At 44.8% G+C, this 26344-nt stretch overlaps 2 protein-coding genes across 3 annotated transcripts in view; one reads left to right on the top strand and one right to left on the bottom strand.

Moving 5' to 3' along the window:
- Positions 1-553: 553 nt before the first annotated feature.
- Fbxo7 (F-box protein 7) lies at positions 554-20690 on the bottom strand. 2 transcript variants are annotated; one of them, XM_075954794.1, is made up of 9 exons: positions 20556-20690; positions 18064-18358; positions 13757-13984; positions 9728-9869; positions 7502-7585; positions 5116-5211; positions 4702-4878; positions 2037-2074; positions 554-1151 (listed from the first exon to the last, which is right to left on the bottom strand). In XM_075954794.1, exons 1-9 carry the CDS (start codon positions 20675-20677, stop codon positions 762-764), a joined length of 1572 nt encoding a protein of 523 aa, XP_075810909.1. In that variant the 5' UTR covers positions 20678-20690; the 3' UTR covers positions 554-761. The 2 variants fall into 2 exon arrangements, with proteins under 2 accessions (XP_075810909.1, XP_075810910.1); XM_075954795.1 differs by lacking the exon at positions 20556-20690 and adding an exon at positions 20354-20428 and having other exon boundaries at positions 18064-18206.
- The window catches only part of Bpifc (BPI fold containing family C), a 59251-nt gene continuing 53270 nt past the window's right edge, over positions 20364-26344 (top strand). Inside the window, exon 1 of the mRNA XM_075954796.1 lies at positions 20364-21153. The gene's annotated coding sequence lies outside the window, so the exon portion shown is untranslated. The remainder of the gene's footprint in view (positions 21154-26344) is intronic.

Genomic DNA, 26344 nt, shown 5'->3' with positions numbered 1-26344 from the left:
GGCACTCGCCCATTTCCTGCAGATGCTAATGGCATTTTATTTCTGTGCAGCAGTTCGATTTAAATTTGTCACTATAGCATGTTCCTATAGTTATTTGTGAAAGTCATTTGTGTTTGGGCCTTTTCTTGTAGAATAAATAAATGTTGAATTTTGAGTATTTCAAGTCTTAAAAGCACAATATTCTTCCAGTAAAAGTGCCTGCAGAACTCTGCTGTCAAGACCCAGGATCTCAGATACCAAACACAACAGGGAAATCCTAGTTGGGAACAAGTCTATACCAACCCATTGGCCTTCAGAGCTTTAGAAGTTCCTCACAGAATCCAGAAAAGCTGCTCAAAAAGAAATGGTAGTTCAAGCAAACTAGTTCAGCTTTTATTAGGACGTGTAAGCTCAGCTTTCACCCGACTGACATCTCTGCAAAACAAAGATACCACCTATAATAAGTCACCTCCTCACACTCAGAAGCACCCCGATAATTTTCAAATATAAAAATTAGCAGTATGAATAAGGCTTGACTACTAAATGTATCTTGACAAAAGTCAAGACCACCATATAATTTTTACTTTTATTAATCTAGCACAGAATATAATCCCACAAGCTCCATCCCAGAGGTGATTCCAGAGCAGGGACCAGCAGTCAATCTTCCCAAAGTCACCCCGGCTCTGAGTAACCTTGTCCTTGGTGCCACAACCAGAAACTGACAGCCAAGGTCACCGTCCAAGGAAACAGCACGTGTGGTTTCAACAAAGCCTCCAAATTGGTCACATGAATGGTAGCTGGCTGTCAGCCGGTCGACCCCTGCTGGGTCTGAAGGGAAATCTGTTGTTGGGGCCACCTCTTCCTGGGAAGAGGGGGTCAGGTCCTGGAAGTGGGCCAACAGGATCAAATCGTGGTCTGAGCGGCTGAAATGGGTTAGGTATCTCCCCTGGCCTTGGGATGAGGGAGCCAGCAGGGTCCCCAACACTGGGCAGGATCGGTCTTGTGTCGTATTCACCGCCAATGATTCCTGGAGGAAGCAGTGAAGGGGGAAAAGTGACCCTGGGGTAGACAGGAATGGGACAGAATGGGACAGAATGGGAGGACGATGGCAGGAACATTGCGTGCTGCATTCTCTGAGCCTCTTTTCTTTGTATGTGCCTCTTTCTGTACAGCTGTAGAAAAAAGGGAGGGGGAGACGTGTGAGTGGTCAGCTACTACAGGCGATTTCATGTTTCTCATCCCTAGTGGATTTCAATTTAACATAATAAGAGGATCTGTTAAAGGGCAGGACACATACTCAAGAACAGTTCTGTCTACTCTGCAAGCATCTGAGGACTTTCATTCAATTATTTTCTTTAGTCCTTCATCCCAGATAGTTTTTTATCAGGCCTAGCAATGGTTTTTACAATCGAAATCTGCAGATAAACTTTGTCTCTTAACTGGGCGATGGTGGCGCCCCTTTAATCCCAGCACTTGGGAGGCAGAGGCAGGCTGATCTACGTGAGTTTGAGGTCAGTCTGGTCTATAAGAGCTAATTCTAGGACAGGCTCCAAAGCTACAGAGAAACCCTGTCTCGAAAAACAAAAAGCAAAACAAAACAAAAAATACCTTGTCTCTTATTCTTTTCACTATCTAACAGCTTTAGATTTCCTAAACACAACAATGACAGATTTTTTGTTTTGTTTTTCAAGACAGGCTTTTCTCTGTTCCTGGAACTCGCTCTGTAGACCAGGCTGGCCTCAAATTCACAAAGATCCGCCACCTGATTCCCAAGTGCTGGGATTAAAGGCGTTTGCTTCCGCTGCCCAGACAGAATTATTTTTGTGAAAAAAAAAAAAAGCCTGTTTCCTATTTCAATGAAAAACTATTAAGACTTGTCTTTGTAGTTCCAAGAAAACAAGGACTAAGCCTAAAATTGAAAACATTTTCAGTAGCAATATTTAACAATAAATTTAAATTGATTTCATCACATCACATTAAAAGTGAAAAGACACCTTTCCCTATTGACTCAGTTATTTGAGTCATAAACGTTAGTCTTCATATTTAAAAATACCTACTTCTTTCCAATCTGTGTCTGGACCTCTGACAGTACCATCTGCAAACCAAAACAACAGAAAAAGAATTAAAACCACTTCATGCATCCAGTATTACAGTGAACCTGGACTTGCCCACCAAGTGAGGAGGAACAGGAGGCATCTGGACACATGCACTGCACTCACTAGTGTGCGTCAGTCAGCTGCTCACCACTGCTTTGTGCACTGCCCGATGAGTTCAGGCAGATGCCTCGGGACACTGCGGACAGCCACTCATTCATCCATAAGTGTCTTCTGCTGCAGGCTGCAGGCCCATGCAGCTGTGCCAGCTGCCCCTAAGACATGTCTGGAGTACCGGCCCAGCTTGGCAGCCTCTCTTAAGTAAATATATTACAACCCACATTCATTACTGAAGTCTAACTGACCAGGCCTTCTTCTGTAGTGGGTATATACTTCCTTCCCGCCAGTCTCTACATGGCTTCACTACCAAGAGTGTGACAATAACACACAGAACTGTTTTAAATGTACTTAAAATATATGAAATGAGGGGGAAAAAATCAGTCAACTTCAAGTCCAATGAGGAGTTCAGGAAAAACCTGCCCATGGCTTCTCTACAACTTATTATCTAGCTTGGAAGTTTAGGAAAGCTCTCTAGCCCAGGAGTTTTCTACCTATGGCAGCCATGACCCCTTTGGGGGTTGAATGACCCTTTCACAGGGGTTACCTAAGACCACTGGAAAACACAGATATTTACATTATGATTCATAACAGTAGCCAATTAAAGTTATGAAGTAGCAACGAAAATAACTCTATAGTTGGGGGTCACCACAACACAGGCAACTGTGTTAAAGAGTCACAGTGTTAGGAAGGCTGAGAACCATTGCTCTACTCCCATACAATTGCACACCACAGTCAGGAACGAACCACAGACCAACAGCTAAAGTTAAACGCGCAGGTGAGTGGGCGTCTGTTCCTCTCACGTGACTTCACACCATAGTCAAACAGGCAGGTGAGTGGGTGTCTGCTCCTCTCACGTGACTTCACACCATAGTCAAACAGGCAGGTGAGCGGGTGTCTGCACCTCTCACGTGACTTCACACCATAGTCAAACACGCAGGTGAGCGGGCGTCTGCTCCTCTCATGTGACTTTACTCCATAGTCAGCTTTCCTTGTCACCTGTTCCGTGTAGATCACTGTGTCTTTTAACTACTTGTTCATCTGATTTTTTTTCTTTTTAAGATAAGGTTTCGGGAGGCAGAGTCAGGCGGATCTCTGGGAGTTCGAGACCAGCCTGGTCTACAAGAGCTAGTTCCAGGACAGGCTCCAAAACCACAGAGAAACCCTGTCTCGAAAAACCAAAAAAAAAAAAAAAAGATAAGGTTTTACTTGGTAACTCAGACCAACTTTGAATTACAGAAACCTTCTTGCCTTTAGCCTCCCACATGCTGGGATTACAGACATGCCCACCATTCCTGGATTATGCACTGCTGGGGATGGAACCCAAGGCCCAGTACGTGCTAGGCAAGCACTCTACCTACTGAGCCACATCCCGGCCCTGTGCTTCCTATTAACTGTGATTTTTTTGGTTACCACACTTGCTGCCTACTGTCACAAAGGAACACTTCAAGTTTTACTTCTAAGGGCTTTAAGCAAAGTCAAATGAAGACTTTAAGATCCAAAAAGAAAAGGAAGGATCTAGTTCACTCACTTCTTAAAGTTCAAGAATCTAAATGACTCTATGACATTCTGTCAGGGGGAGTGGGGGTCTACGCACCAGATTTCCACGGCTAAGGTATGTTAACAACACATTCATTTTCATTAAAACGCTTTTGACAGAAACCACATAGCAAGTAAATACTACTTGATGTAGCTCACTTCTCTTTTTCTACCTTGGTGGTGGTGTTCCTTGTGAACTGACCCATTAAGTCAACTTCACGACCACCCTACATTCAAAACAACAGCTTCAAACACTAACAAGTCAGTACTGGCAGAAGAGAAGCTCACAGTCAGGCTCTTTCTGGCCTTGACCTGGAAATCCTGGTGTACAAGATCTAATGTCTCACCACTGCTACAATGACCATTCAGTCACAAATGTGACCACTACAAACAAAGAGCCAGAACAGCATTCCAAAGGTGAGCAGCTGTGAGCTGACCCTGGTCCTCAAAGGTGAGCAGCTGTGTGAGCTGACTCTGGTCCTCCAAAGGTGAGCAGCTGTGAGCTGACCCTGGTCCCCCAAAGGTGAGCAGCTGTGTGAGCTGACCCTGGTCCTCCAAAGGTGAGCAGCTGTGAGCTGACCCTGGTCCCCCAAAGGTGAGCAGCTGTGTGAGCTGACCCTGGTCCTCCAAAGGTGAGCAGCTGTGAGCTGACCCTGGTCCCAGAGACTGAAAATGCTCTTTCAGATGGAATAAACCTGTCTTCTATTTTGTATCCTAACATAAATTTACTTGGGCTAAAGGGTTGTATTGCAGAAAATATGAAAAAAAGGAGTAGAGAGAGTATCTGTGGCACAGGCCAACATTAGGAAGCCAGAGTTGCTTCTCTCAAAAGCTACTCCTTTAACAAGCTGTAGATAAACAGAACAGCAGGGGAAAAAAACTCTACTTTAAAACTTTAGCCAGCTGAGTAATACCATGGCAACCACGGTGACAAGGAGCCTTTCTCCCATCAACATGTCGTTATGTAAATCACCTCGAAAATCCCGCAGATACAAGCACCGCCACAGCAGAGGGTCGTTTGATGCAATCTGGAGGTCATGACAGACGGCAGACAAAGCCAGGACAGACTGAACATCCAAGAGTCGGAAGATGCGTAGTTTCAGCTCCAGCGGAAGGACAACCAGTCCAAATACATCTGGAAGGTTCAGTACTAGATGGGGAACAGCAGCAACGGGAGTTACTGAGTACAGAACATCTAGGTTTCCCCACATGCTCACCAAAAGCTGTCACTGCCTCTCTCTCAGAAGGTGATAGATAGGTCTTGATCATCAGCTTTATCTGAAACTGTACTTTTTATGTTTTTATTGAGCTATACATTTTTCTCCACTCCCCTCCCTTCCTCCCGCCCCCCTTCTACCCTCTCCCTCCTGTGACCCCCATCTCTCACTTTGTCGTGTGAAGGCCAGAAGAGGGTACACCAGCTGGTCTTTGAAGAGTCGAGAGAGCTTCTTAAGATCTTTGTACACTTTAGCTGCACTTTCCCCTGGAGTGTTTTTACAAAGTACAAGTCAAAACACAAAACCCTGAAGTGGTGTCAAACAAGATCCAAGTATTAAACATTCAGGAGTAACTCCCCCACAGATATCCTTAGAAGACGAGGAACAGCACACGGCTGACCAGCCCATCTCAGGTGCAAACATTAATAGGTGACGTCACGCAGCTGACCAGCAAATCTCAGTAGAATTAACATAGTGAAAATGGCCATCCTACTAAAAGCAATCTATAGATTCAATGCAATACAAAATCCCAACACGATTATTTACAGACCTTGCAAGAACAATTCTCAACTTCATATGGAAAAACCAAAAACAAGCAAACAACAACAAAAAACCCAAGACAGCTAAAACAATCCTGAACCTTTAATCCCAGCACTCAGGAGGCAGAGGCAGGAGGATCTCTCTGAGTACCAGGCCCCAGCCTGACCTACAGAGCTGGTTCCAGGACAGCTAGGGCTTTGAGACAGAGAAAGACTGTCTCGAAAACAAACAAAACACCAGTCCTGAACAATAAAAGAAGTGGTGGAGGTCTCACTATCCCTTATTTCAAGCTGTACTACAGAGCTATAATAATAAAAACCTCATGGCACTGGCATAAAAACAGAAACACTCATCAATGGAATCTAATTAACGATCACAAGAAGCAAAAAAGTAGAATATACAGAAAGAAACATTAAAAACCCCAGGCAAAACATAAAGAGAAACAGATTAAACTAAGAGCTAACGTGAGGCCCAGCATTCCTAACAAATAATAAGTCTCTGTGTCATGATTTGGTAGCTGGTTGGTTGGTGGCTCAAAGGAAAAAGCCTGTGACAGGGGTCTAAACTTAGGAGCTACAACAAAAGTACTTCACTGAAGTCTATAAACTTTTCCAGAGAAACAAACTTTCTCCCTCCCTTTTGCTTCTTTGTTTCATATTTACCAGATCAAGAACAGGAATCTGAGCTCTAGACCCCTAGATAAGGTTAGATTTTTAAAAACTTAATGGTCAGACAATCTACTCCAATCCTGATTTCCTCTACTACTTAGGTCTCGGCCACTGAAATGATTTAACCCTCTCAGGGACTATTTCCTTATCTGTAATCTGAGCATAAAGCCTGTGCTGGGGTATGAAATACTCAGAGCAAGGCCCTCCCTAGGGTGGGGATAAACAGTGCTGAGGAACGTTTAAGCTTCTGATCATGATAGAACGCGCATTTACACACTCGTGACTCTAGCGCACATTATCAATTCATTCTCGGTAGCGACAAGATCATCCCAATGGTAGCAAAAATTGGTTCTTGGAGAGTACTAATTGAACCCAAATGTAGAATCAAAAGGGCTACAGTATTTAAGGACAGTGTGTGTGTGTGTGTGTGTGTGTGTGTGTGTGTTACTAAAACTTCACAGGAAAGTGTGACTGTACAGCAGAGGACAAGGGGGCGAGGAGCCCACAGAGGAGCGGCGGTAAAGGAAGTGACAGGCTGACCAGAGACTGGCCTAAAGCCACCATCTTGGTGTGCATCAGCCAGAGCTAAAGAACACGCCATACTCCTTCCTCCCATCGGCCTCCCAGACTACAGGGATGGTACGTGCTCAGCACAAAATAGAAAGGAAGATCCATTCATTCCTCTCCACCCACCACTCCTGTTGATCACCTGGTCTCTCAGTTAAGGTTTAACCAGAAACAGTAAACAGAGAAATTGGACCTTTTTGCATCTATTAATAATTTTATGGAATATTGGCAAAGCCATACTTGGAACCACAATTTTAGGAAAATTCTAATCTCATTAAGAAGTAGCATGTATGTCAAGTTTATAGTAAAAATATTCAAACAGGTTTTTTCCATTAATATTCAATAACGAAGACACACTGAATTACTTCCATGAAACATAGATCTTCTCTGTATCAGTTACACAACAGTAGAAAGATCTCCAAGGGTTAACACAAGAAACTAGGAGGGAACCTCTAAAGCTACAAATATAGTTTTGTATTCAAAGACCAGAAGAATTATAATAAAGAAACAAACTCTTCAGATTGTAATAAACCTTCCTCTTTCTTTCCTTTGTATTTGTTGTGCAGAGTAGCACCCAGGGCCTTGTAAACGCTAGGCAACTGCTCTACCACTGAGCTACACCCCTAAGCCCTACCCATCTGAATCCTTAGAAGCAACATTGTTTTGGAATTTGCTCTAATCTCATTTAGAAATGGCCATCCTTTTCAACATAATCTTTTGGGCTCTGTGTTTTCAGTGCCTCCCAAAGCTTCCTTCCAAAGTTAAGTCGTGGTTACATCACCTGGTTCCGCTCCACACACGTAGGATCTTGGCTGCAGCTGCATTGACTTCGCGTTTTTAATCCCACCACTGATTTTTACTGTAGCTGTAAATAAAAGGAAAGATGGTAAAGCAGTCCGTCACTTCCCTTTGTAGTGCAGGCCTTCATTTCCTCGCCTCTGTAGACTAAAGACAGACTCTTCCACACAGACTGTTCTGAGCACATTCTTCCTCTCTAAGCAAGGTCAGAAGTCTAAATCTGCCATGAAGAAATCAGCATTCCACACCACCTTCAGAGACTACAGTGAGCATCTTCACACACAGTCCGCTCAGCACCACCAACAGTGGCTAACTAGTTATCGACAGGTCTGCAACAGGTCAACAGGAGGCAGGGCAGGCCAGCACAGAAGGCCATTATTTCCAGTGAAGTCACTAAAGCACCATTCATTTCTTCTTAACCCGTGGCAACGGCCAGTCCTGTTCATTAACAGGATCCTGCCAGTTTTCACAGCACCGTCGCTGTCTAGACCCAAAGACCAATATTCTTGACATCACCAGAGGGTTCAAGTTCAGTTCTGTGTACAAAGGCACACTTCATCTCAGCTCATGAAAGAGCTAGTGATGGCCTAGTGCACGTGTACACCAAGTCAAGTCCTGGATGGAAGGTTTAGAGACACTGCCCCTTTTCAAAGACTTGAGCCTGGATGACCAGTGACTGAGAGAGCCTGCAGGTCACTGGTCTGAAAAGAATTAAAGAGTACAACAGCAGAAATTAAGAAATCATCAAAATATTTGGTGAAGAGAGGGGATGAGATGCATCTCATCAGTACCTTTCTATGAAACTGAGGTCAGACTATTTATGTTTGGTAACGTCCATCTTCTAAGTTGTGACCCATAAATCAGAAATTACCGCCGCTCTGAGCACAGTGCACACTACAAGCTCTATAAGCTACCAGTGAAGAGCTGACAGAGACGTCACTCGGCCTTCACGCCATCACACTCACATCCTGACAAATGTGCAGGACCACCAGAGAAATATCTACTTCTAAAATAAAAAAATGCCATGTTAGCTTCCAAAACAAATTTCAGTAGAAAGCTTATTTTCTAACACAGAACCTCAATAAACAAAACAGGTAAGTTTGCTGTGGGGCAAGGACTCTACCTTACACCACCTCAGCAAAAGCAAGCAGCTGCAGGACACGCAACACTGCTGACCTGGGGCAGCAGAGCAATACAACCTGTTATACCAACATTACATTCTAAGTAGCCGAAAAGATAACTCAAAAGCTAAACAGTGTTAGCCCGGTGGAGTGGTCCTCACACAATCCTGAAGGAACAGAAGTTGAAGGCCAGTTTGGGCAACCTAAGACCCTATTTCAAAAATATAAAAAAATAAAACAAAAATCGAAATATAAGAACATGGTCACCCAAATGGATCTCCAATATGTGAGACCTTGAGAACATTCCAGAGACCAGCGGTGGTTAGAAAGGGCCTGTGTGACATCTCAGCTAAAATGAAATCCACCTCACTGAAGAAGAGAGGAAAGCAGAGAGGTTATTTATTCAGGGCACTTTCTGAGCTAAGTTATGCATATACTAAGGCCTCAAAAATCTCAGTAGCATGTCTGTGTATTGACAGTCACAGAGATGCCAAACTGGATAAACAGGAACCTCAGATCTCATAAACCCAGATCAAGACTTAAATAAAAAGAATTCACAGATATGCACAAAAAGCCATCCTTATAGTTTATACACTCATTTCATTCTTATCATCACAGAATGAAGGATTCAAGACAGACATTGAAAGGAAGGGCTGGGACTGGGGAGGTGGCTCGGCAGTTAGCTACAGGCACTGACTGTTCTTCCAGAGGAGCCTGGTTCAATTCCCAGCACCCACACAGCAGCTAATAGCCATCCGCAACTCCAGTTCCAGGGAATCTGATGCCCTCTTTTGGCTTCTGAAGGTACTGCCTGCATGTGGTGCAGACGCATGCAGGTCAAACACACACAACAAATAAATGTTTTAAAAGAAAGGGGGCCAGCACAAGAGTAAAGGGTGATGTCTTAAACCAACATCAACCTCACATTTTTAATCCTTCCAGGCACGTCACCAGTGGTAGAGGAGTTAAGTTGTGAATGACCCGTAACTATTTCTTGGCAGTCAGTCACTAATGAGGTTATAAGACATCTAAAAGAAACAATGTATGTAATTCATAAGCCAGCAAGCATGACTGCAGGGCTGCATTACCATTTATAATGATGAGGCTTTCCAAAGGTACACAGGTGAGCACAGCAGCTCCCTCCTCACAGAGAGGGTGTGTGTACTGCAGCTTGTACACGCCACTTGACTTCCACTTCTCAGGCATTGATGCTGCTTTGGCTTCAGTGCCCTGAGGAATGAAATGAAAGGAAAATTTATTTTAAAAGGTGCTGTACTAAAAAACCTAGAAATCAGAAACACCTCTATCTTACCAAGCTTTAGAGCCCCCATGGACCACTGATACGGCTCAGCAGGCACAGTGCTTGCACAGAAGCCATGGAACGCTCATAAAGGTGAAAGTGGAGAACCAGCTCCTCGGAACTATGCTCTCACATGCCACACATGCAGTATGATATGCACACGCCCCACATGCACACACCACACACATGCAGTATGGTATGCACACGCCCCACATGCACACACCACACACATGCAGTATGGTATGCACACGCCCCACATGCACACACCACACACATGCAGTATGGTATGCACACGCCCCACATGCACACACCACACACATGCAGTATGGTATGCACACGCCCCACATGCACACACCACACACATGCAGTATGGTATGCACACGCCCCACATGCACACACCACACACATGCAGTATGGTATGCACACGCCCCACATGCACACACATGCAGTATGGTATGCACATGCCCCACATGCACACATCACACACATGCAGTACGATATGCACACGCTCCACATGCACACACCACACACATGATATGCACACGCCCCACATGCACACACCACACACATGCAGTATGGTATGCACACGCCCCACATGCACACACCACACACATGCAGTATGGTATGCACACGCCCCACATGCACACACCACACACATGCAGTACGATATGCACACGCCCCACATGCACACACCACACATGCAGTATGATATGCACACGCTCCACATGCACACATCACACACATGCAGTACGATATGCACGCGCCCCACATGCACACACCACACACATGCAGTATGGTATGCACACGCCCCACATGCACACACCACACATGCAGTATGATATGCACACGCTCCACATGCACACATCACACACATGCAGTATGGTATGCACACGCCCCACATGCACACACCACACACATGCAGTACGATATGCACACGCCCCACATGCACACACCACACACATGCAGTATGGTATGCACACGCCCCACATGCACACATCACACATGCAGTACGATATGCACACGCCCCACATGCACACATCACACACATGCAGTACGATATGCACACGCCCCACATGCACACACCACACACATGCAGTATGGTATGCACACGCCCCACATGCACACATCACACATGCAGTACGATATGCACACGCCCCACATGCACACACCACACACATGCAGTATGGTATGCACACGCCCCACATGCACACACCACACACATGCAGTATGGTATGCACACGCCCCACATGCACACACCACACACATGCAGTACGATATGCACACGCCCCACATGCACACATCACACACATGCAGTACGATATGCACACGCCCCACATGCACACACCACACACATGCAGTATGGTATGCACACGCCCCACATGCACACACCACACACATGCAGTATGGTATGCACACGCCCCACATGCACACACCACACATGCAGTATGATATGCACACGCCCCACATGCACACATCACACACATGCAGTACGATATGCACACGCCCCACATGCACACACCACACACATGCAGTATGGTATGCACACGCCCCACATGCACACACCACACACATGCAGTATGGTATGCACACGCCCCACATGCACACATCACACATGCAGTACGATATGCACACGCTCCACATGCACACATCACACACATGCAGTACGATATGCACACGCCCCACATGCACACACCACACACATGCAGTATGGTATGCACACGCCCCACATGCACACACCACACACATGCAGTATGGTATGCACACGCCCCACATGCACACACCACACATGCAGTACGATATGCACACGCCCCACATGCACACACCACACACATGCAGTATGGTATGCACACGCCCCACATGCACACACCACACACATGCAGTATGGTATGCACACGCCCCACATGCACACACCACACATGCAGTACGATATGCACACGCCCCACATGCACACACCACACACATGCAGTATGGTATGCACACGCCCCACATGCACACACCACACATGCAGTATGGTATGCACACGCTCCACATGCACACATCACACACATGCGGTATGGTATGCACACGCCCCACATGCACACACCACACATGCAGTATGGTATGCACACGCCCCACATGCACACACCACACACATGCAGTACGGTATGCACACGCCCCACATGCACACACCACACACATGCAGTACGGTATACACACGCCCCACATGCACACACCACACACATGATATGCACACGCCCCACATGCACACACCACACACATGCAGTACGATATGCACACGCTCCACATGCACACACCACACACATGATATGCACACGCCCCACATGCACACACCACACACATGCAGTATGGTATGCACACGCCCCACATGCACACACCACACATGCAGTATGGTATGCACACGCCCCACATGCACACACCACACACATGCAGTATGGTATGCACACGCCCCACATGCACACACCACACACATGCAGTATGGTATGCACACGCCCCACATGCACACACCACACACATGCAGTATGGTATGCACACGCCCCACATGCACACATCACACACATGCAGTATGGTATGCACACGCCCCACATGCACACACCACACATGCAGTATGGTATGCACACGCCCCACATGCACACACCACACATGCAGTATGGTATGCACACGCCCCACATGCACACATCACACACATGCAGTATGGTATGCACACGCCCCACATGCACATACCACACACATGCAGTACGATATGCACACGCCCCACATGCACACATCATCCCACATGTTTTTAAAAAGATACACAGCCTCCTTAACAGAATGTGCACATCATTAATACTGCTACTATCAAAGAATAGTATGTTGTAATATTTTTCTATAAAAATTTGTTTTAATAAAATATCATAGAAATAAGGATTCGTTTTTCTGTTCGAAGGCTCATATTTCTGTCGAGCAAAGCCATGCCATTATTCACTTCTTTCACACAGCCCATTTTGGAAAACACTGCTATTTACTAACACTGTCCACACTTCTGTCACTGCACATTGTTAGGCTTTTCATCGGTTTACACTGTTATTTAGTATGTGGTATTTCTCTTGTCTTCCTTGCCCATTTGAGAACTCTGAGGACAAGGACAGAATCTGGTGTGTTAGTTTCTGGCACAGGCATACGTTGATCTTGTTTTTAACTTTGTAGCCCACGTGTTCCCCAGGGAATGTGTACAGGACAGCAGTACAGGGGCTACGCAGGAGTATGCAAAAGGCTCTGCTCCATCCTAGTTTACCAGTGCAGAACCTGCACTCTGACAAGATCCTAAGTTTTGCTTAGTGCTAACTGTTCTCTGAGCTTCCCTGGGACTCTTACATGATATACTATAATGGTCTATATTCTTGTCTATTCTCAGACTAAAGGTAACTTGAGAACAAAGACCTGAAACAGGGAGAAAAAACAACTGGCAGGAGTAGATGCTTAGCAAACACATGCTGAATGAAATAAGCAACCACAGCACAAAGCCATTAACACGAAACAGCCTCTCAGTCAGCATTTAGTCATGCTCGGTCCACACCACCTCATTTTATCTGAATAATAGCATATATAAACCTTTGTCTTTTTTAAAGCCAGTGACCATTACCTCTGTGATACTAAACGCTAACAAAGGAAATGAAGACTGAAAAGGGAAAGGGCATATTTACAGAGTACCTATGACAACCTTCCTGTGCCTGGCATTTTACATTCAACAACTAACCACGTTTAATAAAGGAAGGAGGACCTCCACAAGACCGACTCAGGTGTCCAGGGAGACCTCACAAGGCACCTGGGTGGGGCTTACCTGGGGTATGTAGCCCGACTCGAGCATGAGGAGATGCACCAGCACTACCAAGGCATCACTGATGCTGGAGCAGCCAGCTGACTGGTACAGAGTCTCCAGTGAATGTGGCACCTGGCCATCCTCCACTTCACTGCACAGCATTGGTTCCAATGGATGGAAACCAGAATCCTCTTCCATATCCATGGCATCCTCAATTGACACAGCCTCAACATTTTGACTAGGCCCTTCCTAAAAAGGATGGCAATAATAAATTCATTAATTTTACACAGGGTATTCTACATCCTAAACTAAGCAAATAGTGCTCAAACCAAAGCACAGCATGAGGTTCAGGAAAAGGCGCCATCTTAAGGAAGCTCTCGTAGATAAAGGAGACTGCAGCCTGCATCCCCATCCTGGATCCCTAACTCCCTCTGTGCTGATAGGCTAGAAACCTGGAACTCATCTCTAAGTCTCCACACTTGTAAAACAGTACCTAAATGCGGTGTCTTCACAGCTCCAACTACTATCATTTCTCTAAAGCCACAGGTGCTTCAGACCCCCCCTCTATGTGTCCCGACTTCAAGGAACAGCACCCCCTCAAAGTGCCTGACTTCCCCCCCCTTGTCTCATATACACCATACACTCCTGCCAGTTTCCCTGGAAATTGAGAATCCAATCATGTCTTATGCCCCAGTTTAAGACGTACCAGGATTTCCTCAAGACAGACGACATTTCCCACAATTGTACCGTAAGACTGTGTCCCTGATATGCTCTTAGGGGAAAGTCAGCTCAGTCTAGTGAGGAAATACTGCAGCTATGTCTGCCTAACTGAACCTACATTCACAGGACCCAGCATTAACCTCAGAAAAGTCCCGAGACTTCTAACAGCCGCAATGTGTGCAATTAACCAATGCGTTCTCCTTCTTCACTTAGCATCTCTGCTACACTTACTACAGATTCACAGAACAAGTTTTTTAGAAACAGACTGAGGAGCGCAGGCCTAGAACATAAGTCCAAATGCCTAGGCATATAAGGCCCCCCATTACCTGTTCCCTGGCTCTCCACCTGTTCACTACCAATCCTTCCCTACCCGCTGCAGCATTCCCACTTCAGCAGACCCAAGGGATGCCACGGCCTTTATTACTGCACCTGCCACACTGTGCTGCATCCCTCCATGACTGTAAGTTTGTGTAAAGTACAAAACTACCCAAGGCATCCATCTGGTACCTGCCGCATTCAGTAACGTCTATGGAACAACTGCGGAAAGATAACAATTTCATGTTTCTGTTGCCTTACAAGATCACATAACCTGAGCAAGGGAGGACAATGCCTGTTTATAGATACTACAGTTGTAACTCAGAACAAACAGTAACTCGCTGAGATCACCAGCTGATAGGAGTCTGAAATGAACCCACGTCCTCAGATTCACCATTAAGGGCTTTTAGATGTGAAACAGGCTTTAGTAAAGCTACGTTGCTACACTGATTTCATTCAGAAAGCTTGTTTCCTAGTTTGTGCTCAACTCTTAATACAAAGCAAGTCTCTTTTTAGGGTTGTACTTCCAGAAGAAGGAGTGACAGGGGAATTTAAAGCTATACAGCATAAACCAAAGCTGAGGGACTGCAATCAAGCCAGAGCTGGCACTTACTCTTTCAAAATCAGCGGAGCTGAAACCTAATGGCTGCAAAAACACCAAACTTGTTAAAATGCAAACCCCAGCCAGGCACGGTGGCACACACCTACAACTCCTGCACTTGGGAGGCTGGGGCAGGATAACTCAGAGTTCAAGGTCAGCCTGAGCTATATGACAAGATCCTGTCTCAAAAAAAATTTAATTAAATTAAATTTTAAAGGCTATGATAACTCACACTATATAAAAGATGCTACTGCATAAACATTTCCATGATTTTCTCTGAACAGAAATCACCATATTAGAAAGAATCTATCAAGCTAAATTATGAAAACAATCTCTTGACTTTTCCCCCATTATTCCTACTTCAGCCAGTAGCATGGAACAAAACAGATGTGGAGATCTTTAAGAAGCATTACCCTAAGCAGCTAACTCTACACCCACTGGGGGCTTATCTAACCTTATTCCTAAGTCCAAGAAGCACTGGCGTCCGCTGGGCTGTTCTGATATGAGTGTTTGTCATCTTCCATGTGTGAGAAGAGAACAGCTGAGCATCATCTCCAAACAGTCTTGCCACAGGCCACTTACAAAGCAAACAGCCGGCTAAACTGTGGTAGAACTTCTCTCGGTTACAGGTTAATCCCTTGCTGTCACTAAAGGTAATTCCCAAGTGCAATGATAGAAAACTAACTTACATTTAGTCACAAGCAGAACCCCTCTCCTCTGATTTTGAGTCTTGTCCATCATCTATTTTTCTTTTCCACTGCTCCCTTCTATACTGAACTAGCACCTTACGTAGAGTCAAGGACTCCAAGCTCAGTGTCCCTGCTAAGGTCTCATAGCCACCCCATAAAAACCTCACAGACAAACAGTATGCTCTTAGAACTGGATCACTACCTTGAGGCACAGTAGTGTCTCAAAAATTTTCCAAAGAAAAATTAACAAAGTATTACATACACTGTAAAACTCCATCTTACTGGAGGATTTTTAGAGCACATCAAGTCAGGGGAACAGGCTCTTCTCTCTAGGTTTTATCTCTAAAAGAGTCTGTTTTTTTTTTTAAGTATGCAGTCAGATATCTTTAATAATTCCATACACTACCCTCTGAAGCAGAAACAAACAAGAGACACAAGAATGAGTTGAAGGACAAATTAAAATTCTTGTATCAGGAAATTATTTTCACAATTTATCAATCTATTAAATATCTTAGCAACCACCTATTCAGAATATCTGCTTATTCTTAATATCATGATTCAGTGTTTAAGGCTTGCAAAAGAAATATATACATAAAAAGAATATACACATAAAAACAGTTAAGAATGGTACATGTGTTAGTATTAAAGCAGTGTTTTGTTCAAGGCCTACAAGCAAGTTTCAGAACGTCAGGGCTGTCTCAAAAAAACCTTTAAAAAAATAAATAAACTTTTAATTTTTTTTTTTTTTTTGGATTTTTTCGAGACAGGGTTTCTCCGTAGCTTTTTGGTTCCTGTCCTGGAACTAGCTCTTGTAGACCAGGCTGGCCTCGAACTCACAGAGATCAGCCTGCCTCTGCCTCCCGAGTGCTGGGATTAAAGGCGTGCGCCACCATCGCCCGGCTAAAAATTTTAATTTAAAAAAGAATCACTTTATACAAAATATTAAAAGGAAAAAATAATAAGGAACTTACAAAGTTATACAGATCATTGATGAATGTTTTAAAAAAAAATCACTGAACTATATTGGAATACAGAAGTACAAACAGGAAAAGGAGAAGCAGCAAGGGCACCGGGCCACATCGCTGGTCACAAGGTCAGCAGGTTGTACATTTGATGCGAGCAAGCAATTATCAGGACTCAATACTAGTGAGAGACAATCACTGACGGGAAAGAACAGAAACTAGCCGTGGGGAGGCAGGGTAGGACAACTTTCGGAAAGCCTGGGTACAGGACGATAAGGGGCTTTCTCTGCTGTGAAATAACACGACTGGACTAGAGATATTTTCATCTCAGACACAGAGCTACTGAAGAGCAAGAGAATAACATAATGAAGAAGTAAGAAACAGAAAACCTTAAAAAGAGAAGAACACAGACTGGCAGCCTGTGTTATAAGAAGTCCTATGGTAGTGCACGCCTTTAATCCCAGCACTTGGGAAGCAGAGGCAGGTGGCTCTCTGTGAGTTCAAGGCCAGCCTGACCTATATATTGAGTTTTAGGACAGCCAGGGCTGTTACACAGAGAAAGCTTGTCTCAAAAAACCAACAACAACAACAAAAAGAAGTCAAAAGGCACAGAATATCAGGGGTCCTACTGAGGGGCAAAGCAGGGCGTTTCTATGTGAAGGACAGGCTTAATGGTGCATCTTATTTCCAAAGCGATAACCATTTAAAAGTTCAGCCAGTTGTCTGGAAATACCTGGGCTGTTTATAGGTACAACATTAGTGAGTGTCCAAACTGGTAAGTTAGGGATCATGAACGCACAGACATCAGACACCACGTGATACACGACCTAAAGGAACATCTGAGCAAAACTACAAAACCATGCATGTTAGAATGTCAGCATAAAATCAGTCCAGACATTTAGCAGTTAAAAAGAAAATGTTCAAAAAGGGCACAGTCTATAATTTACTGATACTAATCATCCTGACTGGTGTAGGATTCCTCTGGAGTGTCAACATATCTGATCAATTACTCTGTTCCATCTCTTCATCTTTAATACCCACCACACTGTCATCACTCCAGGCATCAAACTGGGTGGCCTGTGCATGGGAAGAGTCGCTCCGCCGTTCATCCGGGATGCTAGCCTGACATGAGCTGGCAGCCTGAGAAGGTTGGTCAGTATTCTGGAGTGAGGAAGGTTCTGAATCTGTAGATGAAGGTAAGTTAGGTGCCGGCAAGTCATCTTCAAGAACCAAACATATCAAGTCCCCAGAAACAATCCCATATGAAGCCAAGGTTTCTTCATCTCCAGTGAGGGCATCCTTGTTGTTCAATGTAATTGCAAATCGGGTATCAGAACTGCCAAGAAAGATGGATGAGCACAGTAAGAGATACCTACTCCACTATTCCAAACAATACATTTGGAATACACTAAACTACATGCTGTGTACCCAAAAGCACTAAGTAATAATAATAATAATAATAAAAGCAGGGGACTAAATTCCTTGTTCTTCTCATCCAATGCCCAGGTCATAGGTTTCTAATAAGTTTAATAATAGTAATAATAGGTTCCTATAAGTTTAGCCAGGGGTATGAGGTACTTATCATTAACCTACATTTTCATCGATTCTAAAGAATGCAGTTTTCAGTATTTCAACAGCTTTAAAGTTGAAGTGTTTCCTAAGCTTAACACATCAATTTAATCCACAGCTTTACTTCCAGCTTCAGATGAGCTGGGAATTCAAACTCAGGGTGTTAGGCTTATGCAGCTGTGCGTTAGCAACTCCCCAGCCCGGTTCTTTTTTCTTACGCACACCTATGAGACACTACTGGAGTCAATCCCCCTCTTTAGACAATCAGCCGCTCTGCTGCTGCCTGCAAATGCTCTGATAAACAGAAAGTTGAAAATCTGCCAGCTGCCCTTGAAAGCACCATTTTGGAAGAGAAAGGGAAAAACTCCCCAAACAAACAATCATTTTGTAGAGAACATAAGAAATGCCAGTTTTCCCTCCTGCTTTTCTAAAGCGCTTTCAAGGTCTTATTTTCTCAAGTTATGGGGCTGACGGATGCATTTCACCCAAAAAGTGCAACTGCAGAAATCCAAGCTTTACAAAGTCTATTTTATGTCAATCTTTGGTCTGCTGAGTTAGAAAACGCTCTACAGGAATACACCTGTATCATATGGACACAAATGAAAGCTTCCCTTTTGTTCCCCAAATAAACAAAATTTCAAAGGAATGAATTTACTTTCACAATCTGCCGAGGCCTAAATTCCATCCAACTAATCAACCTCAACTTTGAAAACAAGCCTGAAAGAGAAACTAGCTGGGTGGGGCTCTTGGGTTTCACAGCTTTTCAAGATGACCCTACTTAACTGAAGAGTGATACAATTTATAAATACCTTAAACATAGGAGTCTCAACATGTGTGGAGGGGTAACTGTTACCAACACATAAAACACTCAGTTTTACACCAGGATGTAGTGTAAGTCATCATTATGTGGAAATACAACAATATGTTGTTTAATCCTTTTAATGTGAAAAATGGCTCTTTAATGTTTGGGCTAACATTATTGTCATTTTATTTTATTTGATGGGGTCTCACTATGTAACCCTGGCTGGTCTGGAACTTGCTATGTGGACCACAACAGAGATCCCCTTGCCTATGCCTTCTGAGTGCTAGGAATAGCCAGAGCTCAGGCTCACTTTTAATCTAACAAAATCTTAATCTGGGGTGGGGGCGAGGTGAGAGGACGAGAAATCAGTCTAGGACCTCATTTTACTCAAGTCCCTACAAATAAAGTGAAAGGCTATTAAAAATGTCAATTAACGGAAAGGGTCAGAGTTTATCTTTTTAAAACATTTTATTCCCGAGTTCAAATTTCTAGCTCACCACTTGAAATGACTCGTTCATATACTTGTCTATGACCTGAAAATAGCTTCAGAAACACAGAAGCTTCATCGGCAATACCAAAAATCAGAAATAGAACTTAATCCTTTTTCAACTTGCCACCAAACTGAAAGTTTTCTGGGGTCATGCCTCTATTTTAGAAGCACGCGTACTTCCTAAAATGTTGCAGTGAGAAAGTTACAGCAGTCTGGCATAGGCAAGCTCAGCAATGCTTTTAGTTACTGTAGCCCTAAGCAGTGGCACTAAGGACAGCGGCCTAGGGTGCAAGAAGTTCATCACTTCAGGCGCGATGCTTTTCCAATTTAGCCACTGAATTCAAGCTCCGTCGGTTCCCATCGGGAGGGTGTAACGCAGGCTCCCCACTCCCGACCGCAGCTAGCGCTTCCCGCCTTCCCGGTGACGGGGGGGGGGGGGGGGAGGGCGCAAACCCGGAAGTGACACTCACCGGGGACGACAGCGGCAGCCTGAGGAGGCTGGGCCATGGTCTCCCTGAGCTGGAACCCCGCGAGCACCCAGCCCAGCAGCCGATCGCCACAGTCACAGGTGACCAGGCAGCCAGGCAGGCGACCTCACGTGACCGCCAGGCGCGCCCAACCCCCCCCGCCCCTCCTCTGTCCCGGAGGCCCGCGATCGGGGACCCCGCTCACCTGAACCCCCACGTGGGCAGCAGACTCTGGCGGAGGTGTGCGCGCAGATGGCCGAGCGTCGGCTCCGGCTCCGGCACCTCCAGCGGCTGGGTCCGCTTCTGAAGCCGCACGCGCAGCTTCATGGCGACAGGACCGCCAGCCTCGGGCGACAGCAGCGGCTACCGGAGCGGAGGAGAAACCGAAAGCGTTCGCCTCGCTCGCTCTCGACTACGCCCCCTACTGCCCAGTTCGTGAGTGGAGCGCCGAGCGCCTTCGCTTCCTTCCCATCGGTGGCTCGGCGCACGACGGCGCCCCCTGGGGGCGAGATGCCCACGGCGCAGGCGCTGAGTCGCTTAGGCGCGTAGATAACCTGTGCGCTTCCCTGCTTGCAGGATCTCTGCTAGGACCGCTGCCCACCGTGCGAGGACCTGACTGCCAGTTCTAACCTGGTGGCGCTGTGTTTTTGCAGGCCCCGAAATGAACTGCTCTATCCCAGTCTTTAGAGCGCTCAAACCTGACACAGGTTTCCTGTGCTGTCTAAAGAACCTTAGCATGGAAGCTGGCATCCCTTAAGGGCCATTTGGGTCTGGAATGCCTGGGCGACCTTAGTGGCCTTCAGGTGAGATAAGAATAAGATAATGGGCTGTGAGGTGTTATTAGCAGCTGCCTTTGCTTCTGTAAAACTTGCTTATCGCTGTGGTCTTTTTATTACTATATAGTGGGAAAGTAAGACAAACTGGGGGAAGTAAAACAATTTTCCCGCCCAGCTGTAAGTTCCATGAATGATTGTAATGCACACCTTTCTGACTTCAGTTTTAAAATCCCACCTTTACCTCCTTTCCACACACAGGCTGTTTTAGCTCTATGGCTGCCGTCCTACTAGCCCCAAGAACACATTCATTTAATATAAATTTGAACTGAGCCTAAGTCTTTGGTTTCTCCCAGAGCATTCAAACGCCACGTCAACAGTATAGCTCTTCACTTCCCAGGGCAAATCCTGGTAAACCAGCCTGCCTCTATCTTAGGTCTGAAAGCCTTCTTATAGTAAAGACGAACTAGGCTCATTCTTGTTTATAATTAAATCTCTGTTTCTCGAGGATTAGGCTATGTCCCTACCTGATACCATAACTATAACTGGTTCTGTACTGCCTGTGCCAGGACTTGCAATCATGTCTTTGTTTCAGAGGGTTATTATGACCACTTGCAACCATTTTGTTGTTGTTGTTGTTTAAGAAGGTTGTTATGGCCAACGTGTTATCCCTGTGTTCTCTCCTATAACCCCACCTGCTTGCCTGCCAAATCCCCCTACGCCCTAACAACTTTTTTCGTGCCCATGTCCAATGCTGGTCTCTTGGACCTTGCCCTTAGGGAGAGAGACCCATGTACAGGAACCAAAAAAAAAAAAAGCTTGCTTTTAATTAATTTGGCCATCATGAGTTGGACTGGTGGTCTTTCTCCTTCAATCTGTGGGGTTAACATTTTTTTCTGTGGAATTAACAATCCCTGCCGCGTTTCTTCCTTGGCACTGCTCTTAGATACTTGAAGTTGAAGCCACCTTCTTTACCTCCCTCAAGCTTCAGCAAAATTTAAAGCAGCTTGTAGTTGCTGGTCTTTGTTGCACAGTGTCTTAGTAACCTCTTGATGCCTAACAATTGCCCCCCAAAGCTTACTAGCCTACATCAATAAAACATTCGCTTCTCCATAGGTTCTGTAGATTGGGAACTTGGGGGTAGTATGGATAGGTGGTTCTTTCTCTGGCTTTCCTGCCAGGTCTGCCTGAAGATTCAACTACAAGCATTATTCAACCTATTGCCTCAGTTTTTCAGAGATCTGCTTGCATGTCCACATAACATGATAGCTGATTCCCTCAGAGTAAGTGACCCAGGAATAACCAAGACAGAAGCTATGAATAAGTCTTTTATGACCCAGCCTCAAAAGTAATGTTTTTTTCTATCATTTTTTTGGCTACAAGCCAACATTTCAGTATAAGAATATCAAACCAAAAGCATGAATATTGATATTCATTATAAATATATATTGATCTTGATTTGAGACTGATTGTAATAGAAAATCAGTTTTTATGAAAGAGATAGCCTTGGCTAGGCAAAGGGTTTAAGACAAATTCTAGAATACATGAGAAGCCATTGAAGAGTTGTAAGAGAGTCTTTAATATCAAGGTCTTCAATTCTAGCCAGTGGAAATTGACTTTGGGGGCATCTACCCAGGAAGGAATGAATTAAAAGGATACTATATGGCCCAAGGGAATTAGGGAGAATTGGAGAAAACTCATAACCACACCTAAGACCTTGCCTGATAAGAAAGGTACCAAAGTTGGGACTACCGGACAAAACTGTTGTCACCACTGCTAGAGAACACAGGGATGTGGCTGAAACTGTCTCTGCTATTAGCAGACACCTTGTGATTTTTTTGTTTTGTTTTTATTTGTTTGCTTTTTCCTGCACCAACAAAATGACACTTCTAAAAAAGATTCTGTTTCCTCGCTTTTCTTTCCAATCAAGAGTTTATAGGGGTGTGCTCTAAGGAAGTTTGGGCCCCATTCCTGAATCCTGACCACAAAAGAGACTGAAAATTAGAATCTGACTTTCTTTGGGGAGACAGAGCTTATTAGAATTTCCCAGAAGCATAAGGAAGGCTGTCCAAATATTGATAGGAAACCCTGAATTTGACAGGTGCTGAATTTGACTCTAGCGCCGTGCTCTGACCTGAAATGTGTGATTTCCCATAAAAAGGTATGGGGGGAATGGGGTCTTGACACCCTGTAGGGCTATAGAGATATCTCAGTGGTTAAGAGAACGGACTGCTCTTCTGGCGGACTTGGATTTAATGTTCAGCATCCACATGGCAGCTCACAGCCATCTGTAACTCCAGTTCCAGAGGATCCAATGTGCCCTTCTGGCTTCTGTGGACACCAGAAAACTATATAGTCCACAGATATGCAGACAAAACACTCATACACTTAATATTTTTTAAACTTTAAAATAGGGGCTGTTTTCTAACGCGTTGCAGGAGGGGTATCTGTATACATTGTTCAGACTTAAGCTGGGGATATAGTTCAGTTGGTAAATGTTAGGTCCAAAGGAAAACCACAAGCACCCCAAAAGAGCAGGCCTATTGACTTGGTCCAAAATGATCATCTTGACTCATGAGGCTCATGCTGGCTTAGCAATCATAGGATTGCTGGCAGATACTTTTAGCATTCCTCAGGAACTTGTGAAACAGGTTTCTGTATGCCAAAATGAGTCATTTCCATTATAGTCCCTTGACTCTGGCAAGGGGACAAATGGCTCTCCATTTGTCCTGCCACATTAACTTGTGGTTGCATATCAAAGCACACGCTGTCCTTCTGTCTCCTTGAGTCCCTGTGTACACACTCTTGCTATGCATTTAAAAACCCACACTAGCATCCTGGAATGCTGTGGGCTAAAGTTCTTGTACACTGTAAAGATTTGTCGCTTGTATTGATTCTTATAAAATGCTGATTGGCCAATGGCCAGGCAGGAAGTATAGGCAGGACAACTGGACTAGTTGAATTCGGGAAAGAAGAAAGGCAGAGATGCAGTCACCTGCCAGATGCAGAGAAAGCAAGATGAGAATGCTTCACTGAGAAAATGTACCAAGCCATGTGACTAAACATAGATAAGGATTATGGGTTAATTTAAGTTGTAAGAGCTAGTTAATAATAAGCCTGAGCTAATAGAACAAACAGTTTATAATTAATATAACCCTCTGTGTGTTTCCTTGGGACTAAACAGCTGAGGGACCAGGCAGGACAGAAATTTCCAACTACACTAGCTCTTCTCACCATGTCCTCTACCCTAACATCCCAGGCTGCTCCAGTTCACAAGGTTCCCTCACCAAAACTACTCATCCTCCATGTAACACACATGGCTTTTCCATGCTCCACTTCCCTAGCCCTGGCCATGTCCCATCTACTTCTTTTTCTCTCTGCTTTGGACTCTTCCAAATGTCTCTGGATATTCTCTCTCTCTCTTATTCACAATGAAAAGCCTTCCCCCAGTCATGGAGCAGCCGTTTCAGTGGTTTCTTTCCTGTGCCCTCGCTTACAAAGTGCTCGCCACACATTCACAAAGCCCCATGTTTGATCAGTAGCATCGCACAATCTAAGTATAATGGTGCATGCCTGTAGTCTCAGCACTTGGGAGATGTAGAAAAACCAAGAGTTCAAGGTCATCCCTGGCTACTTAGCAAGCCCCATCAGTCTGGGTTGCATGATCCTGACGTAAATAGTAGCCAGGCATAGTGGTGCATGCCTTTAATCCCAGCACTCAGGAAGCAGCGGCAGGATCACCTCTGTGAGTTCGAGGCCAGCCTGATCTACATTCCAGACCAGCAAAAACTACATAGAAAGCTCCTGTCTCAAAAATCAATCAATCAATCATTTTGCACTGGCTTGGTCTACATAGCACATTTGTTTATTTTTTTTCTTGTCTTTTTAGAATTAGATATTTATTAGATGGGTTATGGAGGGGAAGGAGAAAGGGGAGAAGGGGGTGAGGGGGTGGAGAGAAAGAGAGAGGGCTTGTTTATTCTTTTATCAAATCAATTGTACTAGTGTGAATTAAATACTTACTTTACATTATTTATCATAGTCTAAAATTAATTTTTCATTGCTGCTGCCCAGCTCTGTCCACTGGAAAATGAGTCTTCCATTGGTTCTTGTATTCGTTTTTCCATCTCTGTATTTTTCCTTCATTTATTTTATTCAATTCCATTTTTGAGTATTTTCTTACTTCCTGTAGCTATGAGGTGCAATGGGATAATTTTGTATATTTTCTGCCCTAGGACCAAAACCAGCAATTTGTTTTTCTGAGAATCCCTACCTACTTTCATTTTTTGTTTGTTTGTTTGGAGAATGGGATTTGACACCAAGATCTGGGTAATAATTATACTCACTGTTAATGGGGCGTCTTTGCTTCTGAGCCTTCCTGGCTAACTGAGCAAGGTTATATCTTATTTCCATAATAGAATATCTATTTCTATATGTAACCAGACATATTATGATAGATCCAACTCTGATCCATTCACATGTGAATCACAGCCTCCTCCTGCCGCAGCCAGTGTAGCACAGGCTAAAACTCGGAGTTCCTGGCAGAGCAGAGCAATGGCACAATCACGGGTCACATGGTCTCTGAGTTTCTTTTACTTGGAAGAGAAAACAGCTTTCTTTTCCAGTTTGGCATATTTAAAGGGCGGAGTGGGGTTACTGCATTTCTGGGAGTATCAGGCTTTCTTCACTAGAGTTTTAGCAGTCATAGCTACCTGAGGCACTTTCCTTCTGGGTATCAGATGGCCCTGCAGTTTTCCACAGAGATGAACACCAAGGAGAGGATTAACTGAGTCACAGGCTGTCCTTTAATTATGGTTTGCCCCTGAAAGCTGGACCAGCCTTCTGTATAGCAGCATCCTCCCTTGAGAGCTGGGCCAGCCTTCTGTATAGCAGCATCCTCCCTTGAGAGCTGGACCAGCCTCCTGTATAGCAGCATCTTCCCTTGAGAGCTGGGCCAGCCTTCTGTATAGCAGCATCCTCCCCTGAAAGCTGGACCAGCCTTCTGTATAGCAGCATCCTCCCTTGAGAGCTGGACCAGCCTTCTGTATAGCAGCATCTTCCCTTGAGAGCTGGACCAGCCTTCTGTATAGCAGCATCCTCCCTTAAGAGTTAGGCCAGCCTTCTGTATAGCAGTATCCTCCCCTGAAAGCTGGACCAGCCTTCTGTATAGCAGCATCCTCCCTTGAGAGCTGGACCAGCCTTCTGTATAGCAGCATCCTCC

This window comes from Microtus pennsylvanicus, chromosome 20, assembly GCF_037038515.1.
Source record: "Microtus pennsylvanicus isolate mMicPen1 chromosome 20, mMicPen1.hap1, whole genome shotgun sequence".
NCBI lineage: Eukaryota > Metazoa > Chordata > Mammalia > Rodentia > Cricetidae > Microtus > Microtus pennsylvanicus.
Note: the sequence above shows the minus strand (reverse complement) of the source record. Positions and strands in the feature narration are given on the sequence as shown.

Bases quoted from the DNA above. Each gene is read 5' to 3' on its own strand.
- Fbxo7 (XM_075954794.1), bottom strand. From the start codon at position 20,677: ATGAAGCTGCGCGTGCGGCTTCAGAAGCGGACCCAGCCGCTGGAGGTG. The intron at 5,212-7,501 runs GTGATGTAACCA...AAAACACTCCAG, and splicing joins CGTGTGTGGAGCGGAACCAG to GGGAAAGTGCAGCTAAAGTG. The intron at 1,152-2,036 runs GTAGGTATTTTT...TTTTTTCTACAG, and splicing joins CAGACACAGATTGGAAAGAA to CTGTACAGAAAGAGGCACAT.